At 40.9% G+C, this 23,792-nt stretch overlaps 1 protein-coding gene across 1 annotated transcript; it reads left to right on the top strand.

Annotated features, from left to right (window-relative positions):
• Positions 1-601: 601 nt before the first annotated feature.
• On the top strand, positions 602-18,705 carry LOC143609464 (GATA transcription factor 11-like). Its single transcript, XM_077084213.1, has 3 exons — positions 602-729; positions 17,104-17,418; positions 17,927-18,705. Exons 1-3 carry the CDS (start codon positions 700-702, stop codon positions 18,458-18,460), a joined length of 879 nt encoding a protein of 292 aa, XP_076940328.1. The 5' UTR covers positions 602-699; the 3' UTR covers positions 18,461-18,705.
• Positions 18,706-23,792: the final 5,087 nt, after the last annotated feature.

The following is a 23,792-nucleotide window of genomic DNA, read 5'->3' on the forward strand; positions in this document are numbered from 1 at the left end:
GATACCATAACTAACATTTTAACAAACCTAACCTTGATTTAGTGTCCGTGCCGTAACAAATTTATCCGATACCGACCAAATCAGTGTCATAACGGTTTTTGTTACCTTTTTTATATTAAAAAAAAAAAGAAATACAATACTAAAAGTAAAAGTCAATATGATTATTCAGATATTTTATTACAAAAACTAATTAATATTATTATTAATCTCGTATCGAATCAAATGTTATATTGGCACATGCTAAAACACATGATACTATAGATCACGCGAATATCATTAATATATTTTTTTTTCTAAAAGCAATACTTATTATTATAACTACAATTTATTATTAAAAAAAAAAACTTATGGTATAACAATAATAGTGTGAAATGTGGGGTGTCGGTGTATGACAAGCAAGTTGCGACCCGATCCATGAAGTGGGGGCGTAGCATTGCATAACATGTGATGGTGGGCCATGGTTTTGTTGTAATGTATTGTAATTAATCACTTCACATTTACTCTCTTTAATTTTTAATTTAATCACCTGCATCCTACCCCACCACATGGTCCCATGCACCATCAACCCCCCCCCCCCCCCCCATTAACTCCATTTTTTTAATTTCATTTCATTTCTAATTTCCCCATTTTCTCTTTGCCCTAAAATAAAAATCACTCACCTCTTCAATTCGATTCATCAAATTGATTTCTGTCTGTTCGATGGTAACCAGATTCTCCATGGACACACAGGTCAGTTAATTCGTTCTTTATTTTGTCAGATTCAGATTCAGGTTTCGATTTAGTATCGAATTGGTCTTGTTTGGTTAATTGGAAAGTGGGTTTGTTTCTGTTAAGGTTAAGGTTTTGGTTTCCTTGGTTTCTCCGACGGTGGTCTGAGATTGAGATGTCGTGTTTTTTAGGGTAAGTTTGATGAACGGTGTGATGTGTCGTTACGACGTCGTTTTTTGCTTTTTTAAGAATAAAGTTGGGTAGGTTCGGTTAAAGTAACACGCATAGGAGTGTTGTATTGCATTGCTTTTTTTACTTTTTAATTATATTTTTTAAAGTAAATGGTTTTTTTTTTAAATTGGTTGTGTCTCAATGGTAGATGGTTCAAACCTTACTGTCACCAATTTATATGGGAGGGATGACCCTGGCTTGCCAGGGTTCGAGTACTGATCTCACCCGGTTTTACCGGCTCCTCGCTGTCGTGCCAGTTGGTGGGCGTGGGGGTCGGGTTTTATCCGGTGAATCCCTCAATAGGTGGACCGCTAGGGGCTCTGTCCGTCCAGACTAGTGGCCGGCTCGGGCTACCTTTAGCCAATGGGGGCCGCGTACGTAGTACCCGGCGTTACTTTGTTGTTCGTTCAAAAAAAAAAAAGTAAATGGTTTTAACTTTTAAGGGAGTAACTATGTGAAAATAATTTTGGTTAATTGTTTAATGGTAGTGAAGAGATAGGTCCCCAGCAGGGCCCAGTTGGACCCGCAAGACTCACATTGAAGAGGGACGTCTGCGCAAAGACCAACTGGTTCCGCAGGACCCACCATGCTCAGAGAGATGAAGACCTTACGCGCAGTACGCCAGCTGTTCCCACAGGAAAAGCCTCCCAATGGTGAAGTACCCCGCCTGTTCCCGCAGCTGCGGATACAAGCCATCAGGGAAGGCTACCCGCACTAATAGCAAGGCTACACGCACAAGGCACTAACTCTCAATAATTCAGTAATGTCACCTGAAGAAGGAATGAGCAAGGCGGGAATACTCCCGCCCAAATGAGCCAGTCCGTACGCTTCTGGAGGATCTTTTGTACTATACCTGCCAAGGTATGGACAAAATAGACAAGATCTGACCAAAGCAGCCCATGAACCAATCACAGGGTGACAGCTCACTGACAACAGTACGACGAGGAGCACACTCTAGTACAAAATGTCACTATCAGCCGCTGCCTACTCACCAACCCTTGTCGTGGCACGTACATAGCCTGCAGTTGGTGGAAAAGGAATAGTACACAGCCGGCCATGTCACTATCAGCCGCTGCCTACCTACCAACCACCAGCATGGCACGTGCGTAGCCCACAGTTGGTAGAAAAGGAATATTATACAGCTGGCTGTACCTGCTTGGAAACCTACATTCGGCTATAAATACTCCAACACCTTGGAACGGTATCATATACTATCATATACCATCACATATCTTATCTGCTCTAGCTATTTCTCTTAATATACACTTGTATTCAGAGCAATCTAGTCTGATTCTCACGCCGGAGGGTGGTCACAAGGAGGTACCCCCCCTTCTCAGTGACGAGCTCACGGTGTCTGTTTTGCAGGTCATCAGAAGAATAACCATCTTTGCCGGACCTAACCCTCGTGGGAAACATCTACTTGACCCTAAGATTATCCGTAATCTGCCGGGGTCATTTAGTGTTTCTTCATTGGCGCCATCCGTGCATAAAAGCTAGAACTAATTTTCAGTTTTTTCAAAACCTCTGGAAAGATGGTTAAGGTTACTCCGATGCCAAGGCCAACGAGTGACCAAGAAACTCCGGTAACCACGCCCCATCTACTGGGGGGAACACCGGCGAGTACACAATTTTAACGAACACTACCCCGGTTACCCAAGCCGGGGCAAGTGCAGTAAATAATCCTCCCCTGGGATTCACCGATACCCAGTTGGAGAGACAACAGACGAGGCTCCCCCGCCAAACACTTGATCAAGTTAAAGCGTGGGCGGAAGCACGTCAGAAGGAATTCCAAGCTGAGTTTGATGAACGCTTACGTTCACTCCAACAGGCTGACGAATTCGGAAGCACTCGACAACAGCTCAACATGAGTAATGAGTGCGAGTATGATAAAGATTGGGAAGAATCTGACAGTGACGCAAACCCGCGCCATAGGGCGAAAGGGAAGCGTAAACAAGCAGATTTCCACAGAAGAAATTTTGGAGAAACCTTTAAACCAAAAAACGCGGGTGGAAACCCACTTGACTTCTCTAAAACCTTCAGACCAACTGTTGCAAATGCGGGAACGTCCAAATTTGCCAGGGACATTGCGGAAGCAATTGCCCTGAAAAGTGCCAAACAAATGTCCAACATAGGCACATATGATGGTATATCTGACCCAGACGATCATTTGAACAGATTCATAGCGGGGGCAACCGTCAGCAATTGGACGGAACCCACGTGGTGTTACATGTTCCAAATGACGCTTGTTGGGGCAGCCAGAGCGTGGTTCGACCGTCTACCGGTCCACCACATCTACAATTGGGCAAACTTCCAGCAAAAGTTCAGCCAACACTTCAGTCAACAAAGAAAGTATACCGAAGAGCAATGGACGATCCTCAACTGCATCCGAGAGGAAGATGAGTCTTTATTAGACTTCATCACGCGCTTCAATTCAAAGAAGCTAAGTCTGGGCACTATTAGCAAAGATCTTGTCCGCGCTGCTTTCATCCAGGGCGCGGAAGACCCAGAGCTCATCCGCACCTTAACGGGTAAAGATGGCATGCCATCCACGTGGGATGCCATCATGACAGCAGCTAAACGCTTCGCGGAAACGGAAAAGCAACTGGGTAGAGATCTTCCCCAGAGTACAAACCTCTACACTCAAAAAACAAGAGAAAACAACGTCCTTACCCGCCCGACAAAACAAAAAGAGGAAGCTTGGTATTTGGCAGTCAAGGGTAAACTTTGGCACCTCATCCGGCTCGCACCCTCGGTTAGGCGGAAAGGATAACATGCAGTCGTCGAACCGGAACTCCAGATGGACGCCACTCACCAAAAGCGTCACCGAGATATTTGCCACCGAGAGGCTCCCATGGCCAGAGGCTCCAATAATCCGACAGCGTCCAAACGCTGATCAAAGCAAATCCTGTGACTTCCACAGGACAAAAGGCCACACCACGGAGGAATGCGTAGCCTTGAAGGACGTCGTCGAAGCATTCGTCAGAAATGGGAAACTCACTCACCTCGTGGCGTAATGGACGCTAAGCAGGCTAATGCGTGTAGAACCCCAGTTGGGGAAAACACGGATGAAACTGCAGCTTCAATGTTGGAGACTACATACTGCGTAAACAACGAGATTCCGAACCAGGTGCATATCGGCTCGAAAGGCTCGATGACACCCCCATCCCAAGAACATGGAAGGGAGCTCAATTACACAGGCTGCATGTAGATCAATTCCAAACTTGTAAAGAAAAGGCCTAGAGCCACTTCTAATGGAAATGATTCTCCAAATCACATTGACGCTGATGGTCTTACATTTATACTTATGAACTTTTCAGACTGATATGCCGGTATTCACCGAATAAATATGGAAAGAAGTAAGTCGTTGCGTGTGGAAGGCGGCAAAACCCGCGTAAACACAAAAAACGGTAAAAATTTATAAGGAAAAGATGAGGAAAACCTTCATGCAGGTCAGTTATAGGTGAAGTTTGGTCATCCCACTAAATGAAAGTGACGGTCCTACCCGCACAATCATGATAGAGGAAACTGAACATTAACCTATTGACAACCACGCGTCGAAAGGTTAACTTATTCAAAACACTTAGAAAATTTCTGAAAAGATGAGGAAAACCTTCACGCAGATCAGTTATAGGTGAAGTTTGGTCATCCCACTAAATGAAAGTGATGGTCCTACCCGCACAATCATGATAGAGGAAACTGAACATCAACCTATTGACAACCGCGCGTCGAAAGGTTAACTTATTTAAAACACTTAGAAAATTTCTAAGGAAAAGATGAGGAAAACCTTCACGCAGGTCAGATATAGGTAAAGTTTAGCCATCCTACTAAGTGAAAGTGACGGTCTTACCCGCACAATCACGAAAGAGAAAGCAAAACTTTAACCTATCATCTGCCACGTTGAAAGGTTAACTTATCCAAACTACTCAAGAAATTGCTAAGTTAAACTAAAATATGCGTGAAACAAAGATTCAAAAATAAGAGGGAATATACCCCCTTACCTTGGTATGTAACACCCCGACCAAAGGCGGATTATACATCGGGGCGCCACATATTGCTTCATTACTCGCGACACTATTGGTGTCAATATTTATTAATACACATTTTATCGCGCACGCGCAGCGGGGAAAATAAAGAACATAAATCAAACATAAATCAATATATTATAAATTATAACATTCAAACAACATTAACTTGTCTTGATACATTTTAATTCTAGGTCCAAAAGTAAAAACGTCCTACGTGTCCACAAGCTCCAAAACAGCTACTGCAAACCTGAACATGTGTTAAAATAAACGTCAAACACTTGCGTGTTGGTGAGAAATCAAGTTTAATAGATAATCATAGATAATCACAGTAAATCTGCGCGCAACACGTGTATGTCTAGAGTTTAACAAGGGTGTAATCAGATTGTGATCAAGCCTAAGATAGTTCATAGATCATAGTTCAATCCATGCTCCCAATTGAGCATAAAAACGAGAAAACATCTGTGCAAGTGTAAACAAAGAAAACCGTAAACGATAGGTCTCCCGTGTTCAACTAATGGTACCAACGGAACTGCGGAATAGGCCGAACAAAGCGGTTAATGATACACACATACAAATAAACAGCCAAGTAAACGTCCTCAACACATGGGATACTGCGCGACTAAAGTTCATAAACAAGTTTAAGACTCAAGTTTTGTATGAACACATGAACATCCCAAAGCATTTAAAATAAAAAGGGATTAGATACGAGATAACTCACATGATAAACGATGCGGTGATAGATATGCAAGAATCAACTCTTAAACAAGCAAAGTTAACCTATAATTAAAGATTATTGTTTTAACGATTGGTTTTAAGTCTTGATTATAAGTTAGCATAATTAATAAGTAAACTATTATATATAATATATATTACCGGAAAAGCAGGAAGAACAAGGAGGAAGACAGAGGCAGAGAGGAAGACGGCAGAGAGAGCAAGGAGCAAGAGAACAGGAGAGATTAAGTGTTTTGTGTGTGATGTGTTATGAAATATTATTATTATTTATAGAAAAACCCTAGGAGACATAATCCCTAGAAAAGGGGAAAATATCTCAAAAAGCAAAAGATTCCAAAAGCAAAAGATATCAAAAGATATGGCAGCTGCAGGGGGCAAGATAAAGCTGACAGGGAACAGTAACAGGCATGGGCGGATCAGATAAAGGTACTGGTCAAGCATGGCAAAAGCAGATCTCAAAAGATAATGTCAGTCACTTTTTCTACCAACCAATGGGGGTTGGTACGCATGCTGCGCCGAAAGTAACTATTCAGACATTAGATAGGTTAGGTCAACAGCACAGAAGATAAGACAACACAAAAGCATACAGGCTGGAATAAACAGAAGATACAAGGGTTAAGCGCGGGAAGGCTGAGTGCGCGAGCGCGAAGGCTGGCACAACAATCCTTAGCGCACTGCGGGAAGAATCACAAATCCTTAGCGTGCTGCGTGAAGAACAAGAATTCTAAGCGCATCGCGGGAAGAACATACATTCTTAGCGCATTGCGGGAAGAACATGCATTCTTAGCGCGCTGCGAGAAGAGTTCTCTTCACGCATCGCAGGAACAAGATGTCTTCACGCAGGCTTCCATGTAAGGAGTCTGGCGCGTGGAGCTGCAGACATCCTTAGGCGGGAAGAACCAAAGGACAAACAAGGAGAAGAGGGAAACAAAGCGTAAGGGTGGGACGGCGACAAGAGGGAAAAGAAGGTGGAAAGAGAGAAGGAAGAGGGACGGGACGGCGGAAAGAAAGAGAGAGAAAGAGGCGGGAAGGAAAATATATATTATTATTAAAAGTAAAATATAAGTATAAATATTAAATAATAAAAGAGAGATCGGGTCAGAGAAACGGGTACCTGGGTCGGGTCGGATCGGGGCAGATGTCACAGTCTCCCCTACTTTAAGAAATTTCGTCCCGAAATTTATCTCGAAGTATGTTGCGCAGAGAACAGGTGCGGGTACTTGATCTTCATTTGATCTTCCCTTTCCCATGTAAACTCGGCTCCGCGCTTGGACTCCCAGCGAACTTTCACGATAGGGATACGACTGCGCTTGGTTTGCTTAACCTCGCGATCCATAATCTCAACAGGCTTCTCAATGAAATGCATGGATTCATCAACTTGAACTTCATCAAGTGGAATGTGAAGGTTCTCGTCAGCTAAACACTTCTTGAGATTGGAAACATGGAACGTTGGATGCACATTACTGAGCGCGAGCGGCAGGTCAAGTCTGTAGGCAACTTTTCCCACACGCGCGAGAATCTTGAATGGACCAACATAACGAGGAGCAAGCTTACCCTTCTTCCCAAAGCGGACAACACCTTTCCAAGGCGACACTTTGAGGAGAACAAGATCACCAACTTGAAATTCGAGAGGCTTTCGCCTACGATCTGCGTAACTCTTCTGTCGGCTTCTGGCAGTCAGCAAATGATCACGGATCTTGGCGATTTTATCGGTTGTCTCTTGAACAAGTTCGGGTCCTGTGATTTGAGTTTCACCCACTTCGCTCCAACAAATCGGGGAGCGGCATTTACGACCGTAAAGTGCTTCAAATGGGGCCATACCGATACTGGAATGATAGCTGTTGTTATAAGAAAACTCGATCAAAGGCAGGTGTGAATCCCAATTACCTCCAAAATCAAGAACATAAGATCGGAGCATATCCTCAAGAGTTTGAATAGTTCGCTCAGACTGACCGTCAGTCTGAGGATGATATGCCGTACTCATGTCCAAGCGAGTTCCTAGCGCAGATTGGAGAGATTTCCAAAAGCGAGATATAAAACGGCCATCGCGATCGGATATGATGCTCAAAGGAGTACCATGGCGGCAGACAATTTCCTTGACATAAAGCTGCGCGAGATGCTCAACACGGTAGTTTTCACGAATGGGCAGAAAGTGAGCAGATTTAGTCAATCGATCCACTATTACCCAAATGCTATCATGTTTGCTTGCTGTCAAAGGTAACTTGGTAATAAAGTCCATCGCTATACCTTCCCATTTCCACGTAGGAATTTCTGGTTGTTCGAGCAAACCAGATGGGCGTTGGTGTTCAGCTTTAACTTTAGAACAAGTCAGGCACTTAGCTACGAACACAGCAATATCCTTTTTCATGCCAGGCCACCAATAAGTAATGCGCAAATTCTTGTACATCTTATCAGCGCCAGGATGAATAGAATATCGAGATTTGTGCGCTTCACTCAGGATATCAGCGCGAAGATTCTCATCACAAGGGATCCAGATGCGATTGAGATAGCAGAGAATTCCACTCAGATTAGGGACAAAGAGTGCTTCCGCGCCACACGCTAACTCGGCGCGAAGGTTACCATTACTGATGGATGCGCGCTGCGCGTCACGAATACGCGATTCAAGGTTGCTTTGAATCGGCGCGAAGTGAAGCTGGGTGCGCGGCAAGATACAGTTAAGTTGGCAGGGTTTTCGGCTGAGCGCATCGGCTACCACATTAGCCTTACCAGGATGATACCGGATCTCACAATCGTAATCGCTGATGAGTTCGTTCCATCGGCGTTGCCTCATGTTAAGTTCCTTTTGATCAAAGATATGCTGAAGGCTTTTATGGTCAGTGTAGAGGATACACTTAGTACCATAAAGGTAGTGTCTCCAGATCTTCAAGGCAAAAACAACTGCACCAAGCTCGAGGTCGTGAGTTGTATAATTCTTTTCATGAACCTTGAGTTGCCTTGATGCGTAAGCGATAACCTTGCCTCGTTGCATAAGAACACAACCGAGACCTTGGTTGGATGCATCGCAATACACGACAAAATCATCATTACCCTCAGGTAGCGCAAGAACAGGAGCTTCACACAACAAACGCTTGAGCGTCAGAAAGGCTTCTTCTTGCTTCGAGCCCCAAATATATGGTTTACCTTTGTGCGTAAGAGCTGTTAAAGGCAAAGCGATCTTTGAGAAGTTCGAAATGAAACGCCGGTAATAACCAGCTAAGCCCAGAAAGGAACGGATCTCAGAAGGAGAGGATGGCGTAATCCAGTTCTTGATTGCTTCAATCTTGGATGGGTCGACATGAATACCCATCTTGTCTACAACATGACCAAGAAACTGTACTTCATCAGACCAAAATTCACACTTGGAAAGCTTAGCATAGAGTTGCTCGGCTCTAAGCTTTTGCAATACCAATCGGAGATGTTGCTCATGCTCGGCCTTGGTCTTAGAATACACCAGAACATCATCGATAAACACGATCACGAATTTATCCAAGAAAGGCCTACACACCCGATTCATTAGATCCATGAAAACGGCGGGTGCGTTGGTTAGACCGAAGGACATGACCAAGAATTCAAAATGGCCATAACGAGTTCGAAAAGCAGTCTTCGGAACATCTTCATCGCGGATACGCAACTGATGATAACCAGAACGGAGATCGATCTTCGAGAAACAGGAGGCACCTTGGAGTTGATCAAAGAGGTCGTCAATACGCGGTAAGGGATACCGGTTCTTAATGGTGAGTTTGTTCAACTCGCGGTAATCAATACACATGCGAAACGATCCATCTTTCTTTTTAACGAACAACACCGGAGCACCCCAGGGCGAAGAGCTAGGGCGAATGAATCCTTTAGCAGTCAACTCTTGAAGTTGGCTGGCCAATTCTTGCATCTCAGCGGGTGCAAGACGGTAAGGAGATTTAGCAACGGGGGAAGCACCAGGGACAAGATCAACACGAAACTCGACTTCACGAGCGGGAGGGATACCAGGAAGATCATCAGGAAAAACTTCAGGAAAATCACGCACAACAGGGATATCGCGAAGCTTCTTTCCTTCATCGGGTTTAACCACATGGGCTAGAAATGCAATACACTTCTTCCGCATGAGTCTTTGGGCTTTGGCGCAAGACATAAGTTTAAGACCACTGGAGGGTTTCTCGCCGTAAATATGAAGATCACCATTTTCTCGAGGAATGCGAATCAATTTCTTGGCGCAAATAACTTCGGCGCGATTCTTCGAGAGCCAGTCCATACCAATGATAACATCAAAGCTTCCAAGAGGCATAGGGATGAGGTCGATCAGAAAATCGTTTTCGTTAAGGTTAAGCGTGCAATCTTTAATTACCGAGTTTATTAAAACAATTTCGCCATTAGCCAATTCAACTGAAAAATCTTCTTTTAAGTTATCGCGCGGTCGCGCAAGCTTCCGCTCAAAGGCGCGAGAGATAAAACTTCTATCGGCGCCAGTATCAAAAAGCATAGATGCATAAAATCCGTTAAGCAAAAATGTACCATTAACTACGTCGTTATTCGCTTGCGCTTGGTGCGCGGTTATGTTAAAAGCTCGGCCACGCGTCACCTGGTTCGAAATTTGGTTCACCGGATTCGCTTGAGTAATCTGAACTTGTAGCCTTGGGCACGCGTTCCGGAAATGACTTGGATCACCGCAGTTAAAGCACGATCTGGGTCGTGGGTTTTGGTAAGTTGGCTGTGGGTTCTGCGGGTAGGCTGGTGGTGTTGGCGCAATCGGATTGGAGGGAGGGGTTCTACAGTACTCAACGGAGTGACCTACGCGGCCACATCGGTTACATTGTCGACACGGGACTTGAGGTGGGTGATGAAGTCTACAGGTTGGGCAAAAGGGTTAGTTTCCTGTGTAAGGTTTCTTAGTTGGCGGGGCAGGGAGTGCGGGGTTGGTTAAGGCATAGTTGTGGACTACAGGAGGTGCTGGGTAGGTTGACAGTGGGTTAGGCGCGTAAACTGGAGGTTGATAAATGGGTTGTTGGGTAATGGGCGGGTTGGTAAGCGCATAGGCTTGTCTGCGCCTACGTTTCTGGTTATGGTTTGAGGGTTCTGGTTTGGTTTCTGTTGGTTCAGGGACAGTCTTGGGTTTGGTCTTCTCAGTTCCCCGCAGGAACAGGGTTCCTGCTCTGACATGGTTGTCGCTGAGCACAGCGGCCAATTCGATGGCGTCAGAGAGGGTTACTGGGTTTCTGGCCCATACAGAATCTTGAATTTCCATGGGGAGACCCCCAAGGAATTTCTCGATGGCTCGGCGGGAAGGGGTAACAAGGTGAGGGACCAGTAAGCTTAGCTCGTGGAAGCGCGTCGCGTACTCGCGCGCTTCACCGCTGTATTGCTTCAAGTTCCAGAATTCTTCCTCCAGGCGCTTAACTTCGTTGGGAGGGCAGAATTCTCGCGTAAGAATTTCCTTGAATTCCTCCCATGTCATGCTAGAAGCAGCCTCTGCGCCACGCGCATGAGCTACTCCATTCCACCATGTAAGCGCTCTGGATTCCAGGACACTGGAAGCATATAGGGTTCGTCTTTCTGAGGGGCATTGGGTATGGAGGAAAGCGTTTTCAATCTTCTCAAGCCATTGGAGCATCACGGTGGCTCCTTCAAGACCTGTGAACTTCGGAGGGTTACCCGCATTAAAGGACTTAATGTTATAACTGGAGGTATTAGCATTGTTTTGGCTCAAAGCTTGGGCTATTGCGGCGGCCATTTCCTGGGAACGTTGCTGTCTACGCATGCGCGAGGCTTCTCTTCTCTGAAATCGGCGAGATAGCGGAGGCATTCTATAAAAATTTTAATTTTAGTTAATATCTTGGTTTTAGCGCAAAGTTTTAATCTTATAAAGCTTGGTTTCACGGAGTCAGTTACAGTCAACAGTTAAAGTAAAATAAATGATCCTAAATGCAGACTTAATAAAGGTAACAAATTCGAATCAAGAATCGACAATTCATGTATCACCATGACTCTCCGAATTCCCAATTTAAAATATACGAGCAAACGAGCATTGGAGATTGACGATTCATGTATCACCATGACTTTTCAATCCTCAACATAAAATACACAAGAAAATGAGTATTGGAGGTTGACAATTCATGTATCACCATGACTTTTCAAGTCTCCAACCTCAGAACATAATCGTAAATGGAAATTGAAAATCAACTATTCATGTATCACCATGACTTTTCGGATTTTCAATCCCAACAAACGAATATGTAAGTAAAATCAATAAAAATCGAAATTCACAAAAATCGAAATATCGCGGAATAAAATCATATACTGCGCAGGCGCGAGCATATTCATAAATAACGAGTAATTAACAATAAGCGCGCAAACATGAGATTTCTCTCATGCGCGAGAAGGGACTCTTAGGTATTCTAGGCCGTTACGTCTAACCACCTATCCTAAAGTCAACGAGCTCTGATACCAATCTGTAACACCCCGACCAAAGGCGGATTATACATCGGGGCGCCACATATTGCTTCATTACTCGCGACACTATTGGTGTCAATATTTATTAATACACATTTTATCGCGCACGCGCAGCGGGGAAAATAAAGAACATAAATCAAACATAAATCAATATATTATAAATTATAACATTCAAACAACATTAACTTGTCTTGATACATTTTAATTCTAGGTCCAAAAGTAAAAACGTCCTACGTGTCCACAAGCTCCAAAACAGCTACTGCAAACCTGAACATGTGTTAAAATAAACGTCAAACACTTGCGTGTTGGTGAGAAATCAAGTTTAATAGATAATCATAGATAATCACAGTAAATCTGCGCGCAACACGTGTATGTCTAGAGTTTAACAAGGGTGTAATCAGATTGTGATCAAGCCTAAGATAGTTCATAGATCATAGTTCAATCCATGCTCCCAATTGAGCATAAAAACGAGAAAACATCTGTGCAAGTGTAAACAAAGAAAACCGTAAACGATAGGTCTCCCGTGTTCAACTAATGGTACCAACGGAACTGCGGAATAGGCCGAACAAAGCGGTTAATGATACACACATACAAATAAACAGCCAAGTAAACGTCCTCAACACATGGGATACTGCGCGACTAAAGTTCATAAACAAGTTTAAGACTCAAGTTTTGTATGAACACATGAACATCCCAAAGCATTTAAAATAAAAAGGGATTAGATACGAGATAACTCACATGATAAACGATGCGGTGATAGATATGCAAGAATCAACTCTTAAACAAGCAAAGTTAACCTATAATTAAAGATTATTGTTTTAACGATTGGTTTTAAGTCTTGATTATAAGTTAGCATAATTAATAAGTAAACTATTATATATAATATATATTACCGGAAAAGCAGGAAGAACAAGGAGGAAGACGGAGGCAGAGAGGAAGACGGCAGAGAGAGCAAGGAGCAAGAGAACAGGAGAGATTAAGTGTTTTGTGTGTGATGTGTTATGAAATATTATTATTATTTATAGAAAAACCCTAGGAGACATAATCCCTAGAAAAGGGGAAAAGATCTCAAAAAGCAAAAGATTCCAAAAGCAAAAGATATCAAAAGATATGGCAGCTGCAGGGGGCAAGATAAAGCTGACAGGGAACAGTAACAGGCATGGGCGGATCAGATAAAGGTACTGGTCAAGCATGGCAAAAGCAGATCTCAAAAGATAATGTCAGTCACTTTTTCTACCAACCAATGGGGGTTGGTACGCATGCTGCGCCGAAAGTAACTATTCAGACATTAGATAGGTTAGGTCAACAGCACAGAAGATAAGACAACACAAAAGCATACAGGCTGGAATAAACAGAAGATACAAGGGTTAAGCGCGGGAAGGCTGAGTGCGCGAGCGCGAAGGCTGGCACAACAATCCTTAGCGCACTGCGGGAAGAATCACAAATCCTTAGCGTGCTGCGTGAAGAACAAGAATTCTAAGCGCATCGCGGGAAGAACATACATTCTTAGCGCATTGCGGGAAGAACATGCATTCTTAGCGCGCTGCGAGAAGAGTTCTCTTCACGCATCGCAGGAACAAGATGTCTTCACGCAGGCTTCCATGTAAGGAGTCTGGCGCGTGGAGCTGCAGACATCCTTAGGCGGGAAGAACCAAAGGACAAACAAGGAGAAGAGGGAAACAAAGCGTAAGGGTGGGACGGCGACAAGAGGGAAAAGAAGGTGGAAAGAGAGAAGGAAGAGGGACGGGACGGCGGAAAGAAAGAGAGAGAAAGAGGCGGGAAGGAAAATATATATTATTATTAAAAGTAAAATATAAGTATAAATATTAAATAATAAAAGAGAGATCGGGTCAGAGAAACGGGTACCTGGGTCGGGTCGGATCGGGGCAGATGTCACATGGTAACCAAGAAACCGTAAGACAAGTGCGGGTACAGTGTCAAGGCGAAACTCTTCACATACTTAGCACCTGTAGGGAATTGAAGCCAAGAATACCTTGGTAATCAAGAAACCGTAAGACAAGTGCGGGTACAGTGTCAAGGCGAAACCCTTCACATACTTAGCAACTGCAGGGAATTGAAGTCAAGTAACTATAAGACGAGTGCGGGTACAGTGTCAAGGCGAAACCCTTCACGTACTTAGCACTTGCAGGGAATTAAAACCAAGAAGGATCTTCTGGGCCATGCTTGTGGAAAGGGAAATAACATCCCCGCATAGCAGGAATGTTGAGAACTAGATTGTTTGAAACTCCAAGATGGAATTGGTTGTTTAACATAATTGATCACTATGTCTAAAACTACCAAAACCTCGTGGAGAATCTACACAAGTGAAACTCAACGCTCCTGACTTGCGAGGAGGTTACACACCTACCCGCATCATACCCAAAGATCAAGCAGAAAAGTCGTGAATTTCTGCACGTGACATTAGGAAAACCGCGGGAAGAATCCCCACGGAAAACCTTAAAACTAAAAACCCTTTTCAAAACCCTTTGCTTAAGTCCAAAAGTTCACCTCACTTATTAACAATTCATGAGAAGAACATTGGACTGGGGGGACTTGAAGAGGTAGGTCCCAGCAGGGCCCAGTTGGACCCGCAAGACTCACCTTGAAGAGGGACGTTTGCGCAAAGACCAACTGGTTCCGCAGGACCCACCATGCTCAGAGAGATGAAGACCTTACGCGCAGTACGCCAGCTGTTCCCGCAGGAAAAGCCTCCCAATGGTGAAGTATCCCGCCTGTTCCCGCAGCTGCGGATACAAGCCATCAGGGAAGGCTACCCGCACTAATAGCAAGGCTACACGCACAAGGCACTAACTCTCAATAATTCAGTAATGTCACCTGAAGAAGGAATGAGCAAGGCGGGAATACTCCCGCCCAAATGAGCCAGTCCGTACGCTTCTGGAGGATCTTTTGTACTATACCTGCCAAAGTATGGACAAAATAGACAAGATCTGACCAAAGCAGCCCATGAACCAATCACAGGGTGACAGCTCACTGACAACAGTACGACGAGGAGCACGCTCTAGTACAAAATGTCACTATCAGCCGCTGCCTACTCACCAACCCTTGTCGTGGCACGTACATAGCCTGCAGTTGGTGGAAAAGGAATAGTACACAGCCGGCCATGTCACTATCAGCCGCTGCCTACCCACCAACCACCAGCATGGCACGTGCGTAGCCCACAGTTGGTAGAAAAGGAATATTATACAGCTGGCTGTACCTGCCTGGAAACCTACCTTCGGCTATAAATACTCCAACACCTTGGAACGGTATCATATACTATCATATACCATCACATATCTTATCTGCTCTAGCTATTTCTCTTAATATACACTTGTATTCAGAGCAATCTAGTCTGATTCTCACGCCGGAGGGTGGTCACAAGGAGGTACCCCCCTTCTCAGTGACGAGCTCACGGTGTCTGTTTTGCATGTCATCAGAAGAATAACCATATTTGCCGGACCTAACCCTCGTGGGAAACATCTACTTGACCCTAAGATTATCCGTAATCTGCCAGGGTCATTTAGTGTTTCTTCAGGTAGCGAAAAAAATGTATGCATCGGGTGAGTTTCTAAAGCCATGGTTTTAGAAAACCATAGGATGTGGAGAGGAGGGTATTTGCGTCATCTATTATTATTATTTAAAATGGGTTATTGTAATGTATAATGTGTTAACCAAGGTGAGCGCACCAGGTGAGAGTGAGTGTAGTGGGGCGGCATTTGTGGGCAACATCGGTGATGAGATGGAGGAACACCGCCCCCAATAAGAGGGGCGACAGGGGGGTATATTTGTTGCCGGATTTGAGTTTGAAAATAATAGTATTTTAATATGTTGATATATATATCTATAGTCTATACATATATATTGGGCTACATATTACTACATTCTCTCCTTTGCTGATTAGGCGTTACATGTCCCCCGTCAATTTGTAGGGCCCCATTACACATATCCTAACAGTATAATATGTAATTAATACATGGTGTAAATGGGTTGACGTGATAATTACACTTAGGTAGCTTGTTTTAGAAAAATATAAATATTAAAGAAAATTAAAGATTTAAATCATTTAGTAAAACTTACGTCAGTTTAAAAAATGGTTAATTGGATTTAACTGACAAACTAGCTTATGATAACTCATATTGACATTATGACTAATCACATTTTCACTTGTAATGAAAATTAATTAATTGCGTTTGCCCCAATTCAAAATAATCCAACGCTAATTTCGTTAATTGTTGTGTTAGTGTAAATGTATCAAGGTGTAATGTTGTGTCTAGCAAATTGCATTTGCTAGTCTAGATTAGTCGTTTGAAAGTAAAAAAAAGCTAATTTAGATAAGAGTCAATAAAATATTCATTTATGAAAGTTGATGACATGACCATTATAATTTTATCAATATACTCAACATGTATATCATGATATTGGAGTACTAAAATCTAATTTACCAAAGAAAGTGAAACTACCACTATTTGACCAAAGGACCGCTTTTGCTATTTTACCCTTTTATTCGTTTCCAATTTAATGAAGCAACCTACACTGAAACAGTTAAATTGATTTCATTGGTTCTTTCTCTCTTTAGGAAAAATGTAATTATTTCTTTTTTTAATTTCAAATAAAAAACCATTTTGGAGTTATAACTTAAATTAACACATAGCAATAAATAGTTTGATTTCATTCCTTCCTTTAAATATTAAGTCGGTCAATATTATAACATTAAAACTGATTTCGAATATCTTCTCTTGTGCATGCTCAAAACTAAACTATTAAATATTAAACAGCTTAAAAAATTAAAAATATTCATTAACTTGAGTTGTAACTCACGAACTTGTCTTGTCCCACGACACATTGTGCTTGCACGAACTTAACCAAAAGGTACCTTTGTCACATATTTTGTTTCTTCTTATAAGAAACATTAAGTTGTTAAATATATGTTACGTTAATCGTATATCCGATTGTATTCTCCTTGCAGGATAACAGAATGTGCAAAACCGAGCCTGTTTTTTCCACCGTTGATTACAATACTCACTGCGCAAACGATGAGGATTGTTTCGGTGTTAATACTCACCGAGCGAACGATGAGGATTGTTTCGGTGATATTCTTAATATGCTTGATTTCCCAATGGAGAGTCTTGAAGGAGATGGCTTTGCTGAAGACTGGGCCTCTAAACTCGGGCCTATACCAACTGAGGTTTTCAAAGAGGTTATCCCGCCTCCGGCTCCTCAAGTCGTTGGCGCCGATAACTTTGGCTCTTACGCGGATCCACCCTTCCACCACCCTGTGCTTGTAAGTATTAGGGGTGCAAACGAACCGAGCCGAGCCTAGCTCAACTAGGCTCGAGCTCAGCTCGTTTCGAGCTCTATTTTCAAAGCTTGAGCTCGGCTTGATTACTTTTTATAAATTATTTTTTGTATAATTATAAATATTTTTATATGTTTTTTCTATTATAGTTGTATGTATAAAATAATATATATTATTTAGTTATGTTTATTTATTTTTTTCATAACATTATATAAATCAATTAATAATTATTAAATATATATTTTTAAAATTATATAAATGACAGGCTCGCGAGCCGGCTCGGGCTTGAGTTCGTTTATTAAACGAGCTTACTTTTATACTCGAGCTTGGGCTCGGGCTTGATTAAGCTCGGCTCGATCGAGCTTTTTAGCGAGCCTATCTCAAGTAGTTTGCAAGTAGCTCAGCTCGTTTACACCCCTAGTAAGTATCTTGCTTCCCTCCGAAATCACATTCTCATGTACAGTAGTTATATATTATCTTTGTTCTTTGACAGAATAACAAAAGTTGTCAAGAACAGAATGTCATGATTTCTCAGCTAAGACAAAAGCCGGCTTATGTTGAAAGTAATAAGCTATATCCTTTACAAGTGCCTTTCGAGGCACCGAGTCCAAACTCGGTCCTCGAAAGCCGCTCCTCAAGCTCAAACAATAAAGGCGTCTCGTTTGGCACAGAGATCCCAGTTCCCGTAAGGATCCGAGCCAAACGTATGAGACCAACCACCAACCCGTGGTTAATGTCTCATTTCATGGGACATCCAAACAAAGGCAAAAAGATTCATGTGGAAACAAAACGATCGGTTGAGGTGCCGGGGATTAAGAAATGTGCCCACTGTGAGATTACCAAAACGCCACAATGGAGGGAAGGCCCGATGGGCCCAAAAACGCTTTGTAACGCATGTGGGGTCCGGTATCGGTCCGGGCGGCTTTACCCTGAGTACCGGCCGGCTTTAAGTCCGACTTTTGTTCCGTCTCTGCACTCGAATTCTCACAGGAAGGTGATAGAGATGAGGCAAAAGGCGGTTATGTAAGCAAGCAAGCAAGCAAGCATGCATGCATCTAAAAGGAAACAGGTAAGGTGTTTTTTTAATGTTTGTTCTGTTTTGTTTAAAATTTTTGAGTTAAATGGATAATGTTTGTGTATAAAGATGAAAGGGAAACAAGGACCCATTTGAGGGTGATTAGTATTTAGGGTCTAATGTGTTTGGAGGTAAACTAGGTTGTTACATTTTTGAGTTACTAGGAGTAGTTTACTTTATGTAACATGTAAAGTATATTTGGACTATTTTACATTTGTGTTCTAGAAGACTTTTTTCCTATGAGTTTGTTAAATATTGATTCTAAGAAATATGAACAACCGAGCTGGTTGTAATAAAGCGTTCGGCCGCTGCTCCTCTCTCAAACCGGAACAACCCTGAACGTTACGGAAGAAATTCAAGGATTGTAAAAAAGGTTTCTTACCCCCATTTGGAGTTTGGACCATTTAGGAATAATAAGATTGCAATGGGTTGGCAACTGTATAATAAGATGGCAAAATGTCAATGGAAGAAGATGAAGGATTCAGGTTAAAGTTAGCTTTATGAATGGTTAAAGTTAACCTTGGAACTTAATTTATAAAAGCACATATAGCTTTGTTTGAGATTTATAAAAGAAAATAAACTGAAAACGCCTATATCACGGTCAAAAACTTTTAATGCATCATCTCTTACAAATATCTTTGCATTTTCATATCATTACTATTTACTAATATTTTCGGTTTTATTTGTTTTAATAAACTAAATTACTTATTTAAGTTTAATTAATTGATTTTAATAAATGCTTTACCAATAACAGAATTCTCATAAAAATTTATACAAATTAATGCAATATAATTAAAACATTATATATTTTATTTAATTGACGGGGTATACAAGTACGTAATTCATATAGTACATCACCCTTTTTTTACAAATATATATTAGAAAGGTAGATAGAAACAATATGAATATTTAATGTTTAAACCTAATTAATAAGTACATGATACAAAGACACTGGCGGATCCACGATGTTTCCTTAGTGGGGACAAAAACGGACCATCAAAACGGGTGAATAGTGGACCGGTTAGAAAGGGTAAAATGGAACGGTCAAGCGAGCCAAATAATGATAATGTTTTCTATTAAATATGACAATACTAATCTCTTTTAAGACCATAAACCTAGTATATCTAAAAACATATACATAGAGCAAACCAACTAAAGGGGCAACAAGAAGGAATATAAAAATTCGCCAACCTTTTAAACTGGTATACTGTATCATATTTAAACTAGCAAATACCATCCTTAAACTTTTTTAAAAATCAATAAGCATACTTTAGAAAATCAGTATATCAGTATAGGTAAATAAAGAGCGTAAGGGAATAACTAGAGAAACTAATTTGCTTTCCTATCACTCATATATCATATTTAAATACATAGCAATTGCTACAGAATAATCCATTTTGTCAAAGTTTCTAGTTTGTAAGAGTTCTAATTGGGCTATTGTTTGTCTAAAACTTGACTTCTAAAGGGGCCTTAGTGCATACATCAATCCGCCACTGACAATTGACAAAGGACATTACCAGATATCTTTAGAATTGCAGACAGAACTCAAGTTTGTCGAATTTAAAAACCATCGCCTTTGCGTGTAAACACTTCACGGTGCCTATCTTATTACTAAAGCGATATCCATAGGCATTCTTGCTCGTTAGTGCTTAAGTTTGATTGCAGCTAGCGCGCCCCTTTTCTTTCCACTATCTTTTAGTCAAGCTTTGAAGCTCCTATTAGGATGTGATATTTGAATAAGCTCAATGTCATAGAAGGAAATGCCTAAAAGAAAGCCTTTTCTCGATCTTGATTATAACCATAGTATCCGCCCACTTGTACATGCTTTTGAAACACCCTCGTCTCAACCACCATTTTAGACTTCATTAAGACTCGTGAGTCTCATTGGTAGAGATGATAAACGAAGTTGTAATTAATATGCAGTCACAAAATGGGTATGAGATGAGTATTTGCTTATAAAATTGGGTATTGGATTAGTTTTGAAAAAATCCACGAATATGAGACAAGTATGATATCAGGTAACCCTACTCGATTATCAGAAACATGCTACCCATTTGCCCAAACCATACTGGTTAACATTTTTCCTTTTTATTTTTGTTTATATGTACTAAATTCATCGAAATAAAAATAGTATGAGATATAATTTGAAATTTAGCGAAAAATTTATAACAAACTAATGAGTACACCTAATACCTGACGAGTATTAGAACGAATATGAAACATTGTTTTATTGTCGGATATATAGAATTATAATTACCAGTCATCCACCTTAAACTCGCCATTAACATCCTATCCTGGACATGCTGCAAAAAAAAATATGTAAGAGTCTCACACCCAATTCCATCACTTGATCATTCGTCATCATTTAATTCTACCGTGACACCTCATCTCCATCATTTGAACCCCCAAGTGGTCAAATATGTTTTGGCTGTGTTTAAGCTTATCATTTGATCACGGTTCCTCTTCCCAAGGATTTCCCACATTTCTTTCACTAATAAGCAACCGCATCGCGGCACATCTATTCTTCCCCACGTTTTTATTAATCAAGACTATGATCACTATCACACAAACACCCATCTTGTCGTTAGCACTACTTGCAATCACTACCCTTCATCACAGATGTGTCCCGGGCACCCTAATAATATATAATAAACTATATACTTGTATAATGGGATGTACCCATATCACCGAACACGTCAAAACCTTGCAATTCTCTTTGAAAATTTTTCAAAAATTGAAATTGTTCAAAATAGTACATTTTTGTCAAAAGTATATTTAGTTCATTTTTTTTAATTCTATAGAACGACAAAAGTTGTGTTGCAGTGTTGGTGTATGCACGTCACAATCAAAATGGCCTTACATTTATGTGTTATTATATTTAATATACGGATAAATATATATATATATATATATATATATATATATATATATATATATATATATATATATAAATATAATTTCTATTTTATACTACAAAAAATCTTAACAATTTTTGAATTGAAATTTTTAAACAATATAAAACCAAATGTCTATGTAAATTAAAAATACATGTCAATTATGGCAGCCCCATAAACAATTTCACAGAGGTTAAAAGAGGATCGATGTCAAATCTCATAGAATTTGGTCAGGATTTATATATATAATTCTAAAAGAATTTTACAGGTTTCGGTCAACCCTTACACTTATAGTGTAGATTCATCCCTGGTTATCATGGCGTTAGTGAAGGCACTATCTAGGTGGTTTTTTTGTTATCACGTATGTCAAATAAACTTTTAAGTTCTTTATTTGCGTTGAACACTGCCTATAAATATTGATGTTGTATTATAAGTTTGTATAGTCTTGATATGATAATATAATCATATCATCGTTTATTTCACGTTAAACTCGGTTAAAGATTTTGTGTATTAATATTAAAGATGTACGGAGTAAGTCATTATTTTTCAATCTTTATTACTTTTAAGTTTTATCAAGTTATTTTATTTTAATTTACACATGCGTGTATTTTAACTAGTTGGGAAATAAAAATCGGATAAGTTTTACCATTTATGTAAAAGTTTTACTTTTCAAAATGTTTTTTTACTTTTGAGTTTATATCATTTCTTAGACCATGTGTAGTCATAAAGCTCCACTATCAGGCATTATACGTCACGTGGCGCCCAGTCAGAGTTATGGTTTTTTACAAAAACAGACTGTAGTCATAACTCTCCACATCCAGGCATTATGCGCCACGTGGCGCCCAGTCACTTTTACACTTTTTGTTTTTTTTTTAATTTTTAATAAGAATAATCAAATAACAATAATATTTTATTAAATAAATATTACAAGAAAATTAAAAAAAAAAACTATTCGTCGTTGTTGTTGTCGTCGTCGTCTTCGCCCTCGTCGTCGTCGTCCTCATCGTCGTCCTCATCGTCTTCGCCATCTTCGTCGTTGTCTTCATCATCGTCTTCATTGTTGCCCTCGTTTTTATCATCGTTTTCGCCAGGCAGAGGCCGATACATCCAAAGATGTTGGACCAAATCCTCCTTTAGTGCGTTATGTATCTCTCTTGACCGCACGGAATCCGAGTTTTCGAGTCGTTGCTCCATACTTGCCGGAGTCCGTGGTGGATCCGGGTCCGGTATGAAAGTTGGACTTCCCTCGTCCTCGATGATCATGTTATGCATTATGATACACGCATACATAGCACATCTCATTCTTTCTAAAGACCACAGACGACAAGGATTTTTAACATAATGTCATCGTTGTTGAAGAACACCAAAACACCTCTCTGAATGTTTTAACGATTATCGCAGACTCTGGATATATTCCATCACCCAGATAGTACCCATGATGGTAGAAGTTATCGTTAGCCCAAAACGAAGCGACGGGAACGGTCCCAGATATGTAACTCTCCATCACAGGAGACTGCTCTAAGACGGTTATGTCATTGTTGGAACCGGGAACACCAAAGAATGCCGACCAAATCCAAAGGTCGTATGAAGCGATCGCTTGAAGGCTGACCGTTGGTCCCTTCTGGTCACCTCGTGTGAATTGACCTCGCCACGCAGTTGGACAATTAGCTCATTTCCAGTGCATGCAATCTACACTCCCTATCATGCCGGGGAAACCATGCACCCTTGTATGTGCCTCGTAAAGACGTTGTAGATCGTTAACGTTGGGCTCTCTCAGATAATGTGGTCCATATAGTTTAAATATTCCTATATTTTACAAAACTTTTATAAATTAAATGATCACAGTAAACAAGTGATAAACTATTTAAAGAAAACAAAACGTACCGTAACAAAAATACTCCAAGGTGTCCCGAGTTGTTTTTTCGGCAGAAGTAATCCGCCATCAACCGGTTGTTGGCTTCGGCACGATCTCGTTCGATATATGTAACACCACGCCCCTAACCCTCTCAATTTAAGCTTAAAAGTAATAACTTAAGAAATACAGGGACCAAAAGTATAAATTCTGAAAGTGGACAAAAAGAGAATAGGGAGAAAGATTGTCAAGAAGTGTGACAAGATGAAAAATCTTGTTACAAAATGGATTAAGAATTAGAACTCATAGCTATATAGTAGTTGTTATGATCTTTTTCTTGTAAGATAAATAAATGTAATATAAAGTGTGTATTTTCTGAAATTTTGTTTTATTCATGTAACAGCATGTCTAAAGCAAATAGTAATCAAGAAACTCAAGTAAACAATAAAGGAAAGACTATCAAAGAAATCATGCAAGAAAAAGCAATGGCGGAAAATATACAAGCCATACCACAAAATTATGTGCTTGGTATCCGCGA

The sequence above is a fragment of the Bidens hawaiensis genome, unplaced genomic scaffold (genome assembly GCF_021521415.1).
Source record: "Bidens hawaiensis isolate Kalapana, Puna unplaced genomic scaffold, B.hawaiensis_p1.1 tig00419642_1, whole genome shotgun sequence".
In the NCBI taxonomy this organism is placed as follows: domain Eukaryota; kingdom Viridiplantae; phylum Streptophyta; class Magnoliopsida; order Asterales; family Asteraceae; genus Bidens; species Bidens hawaiensis.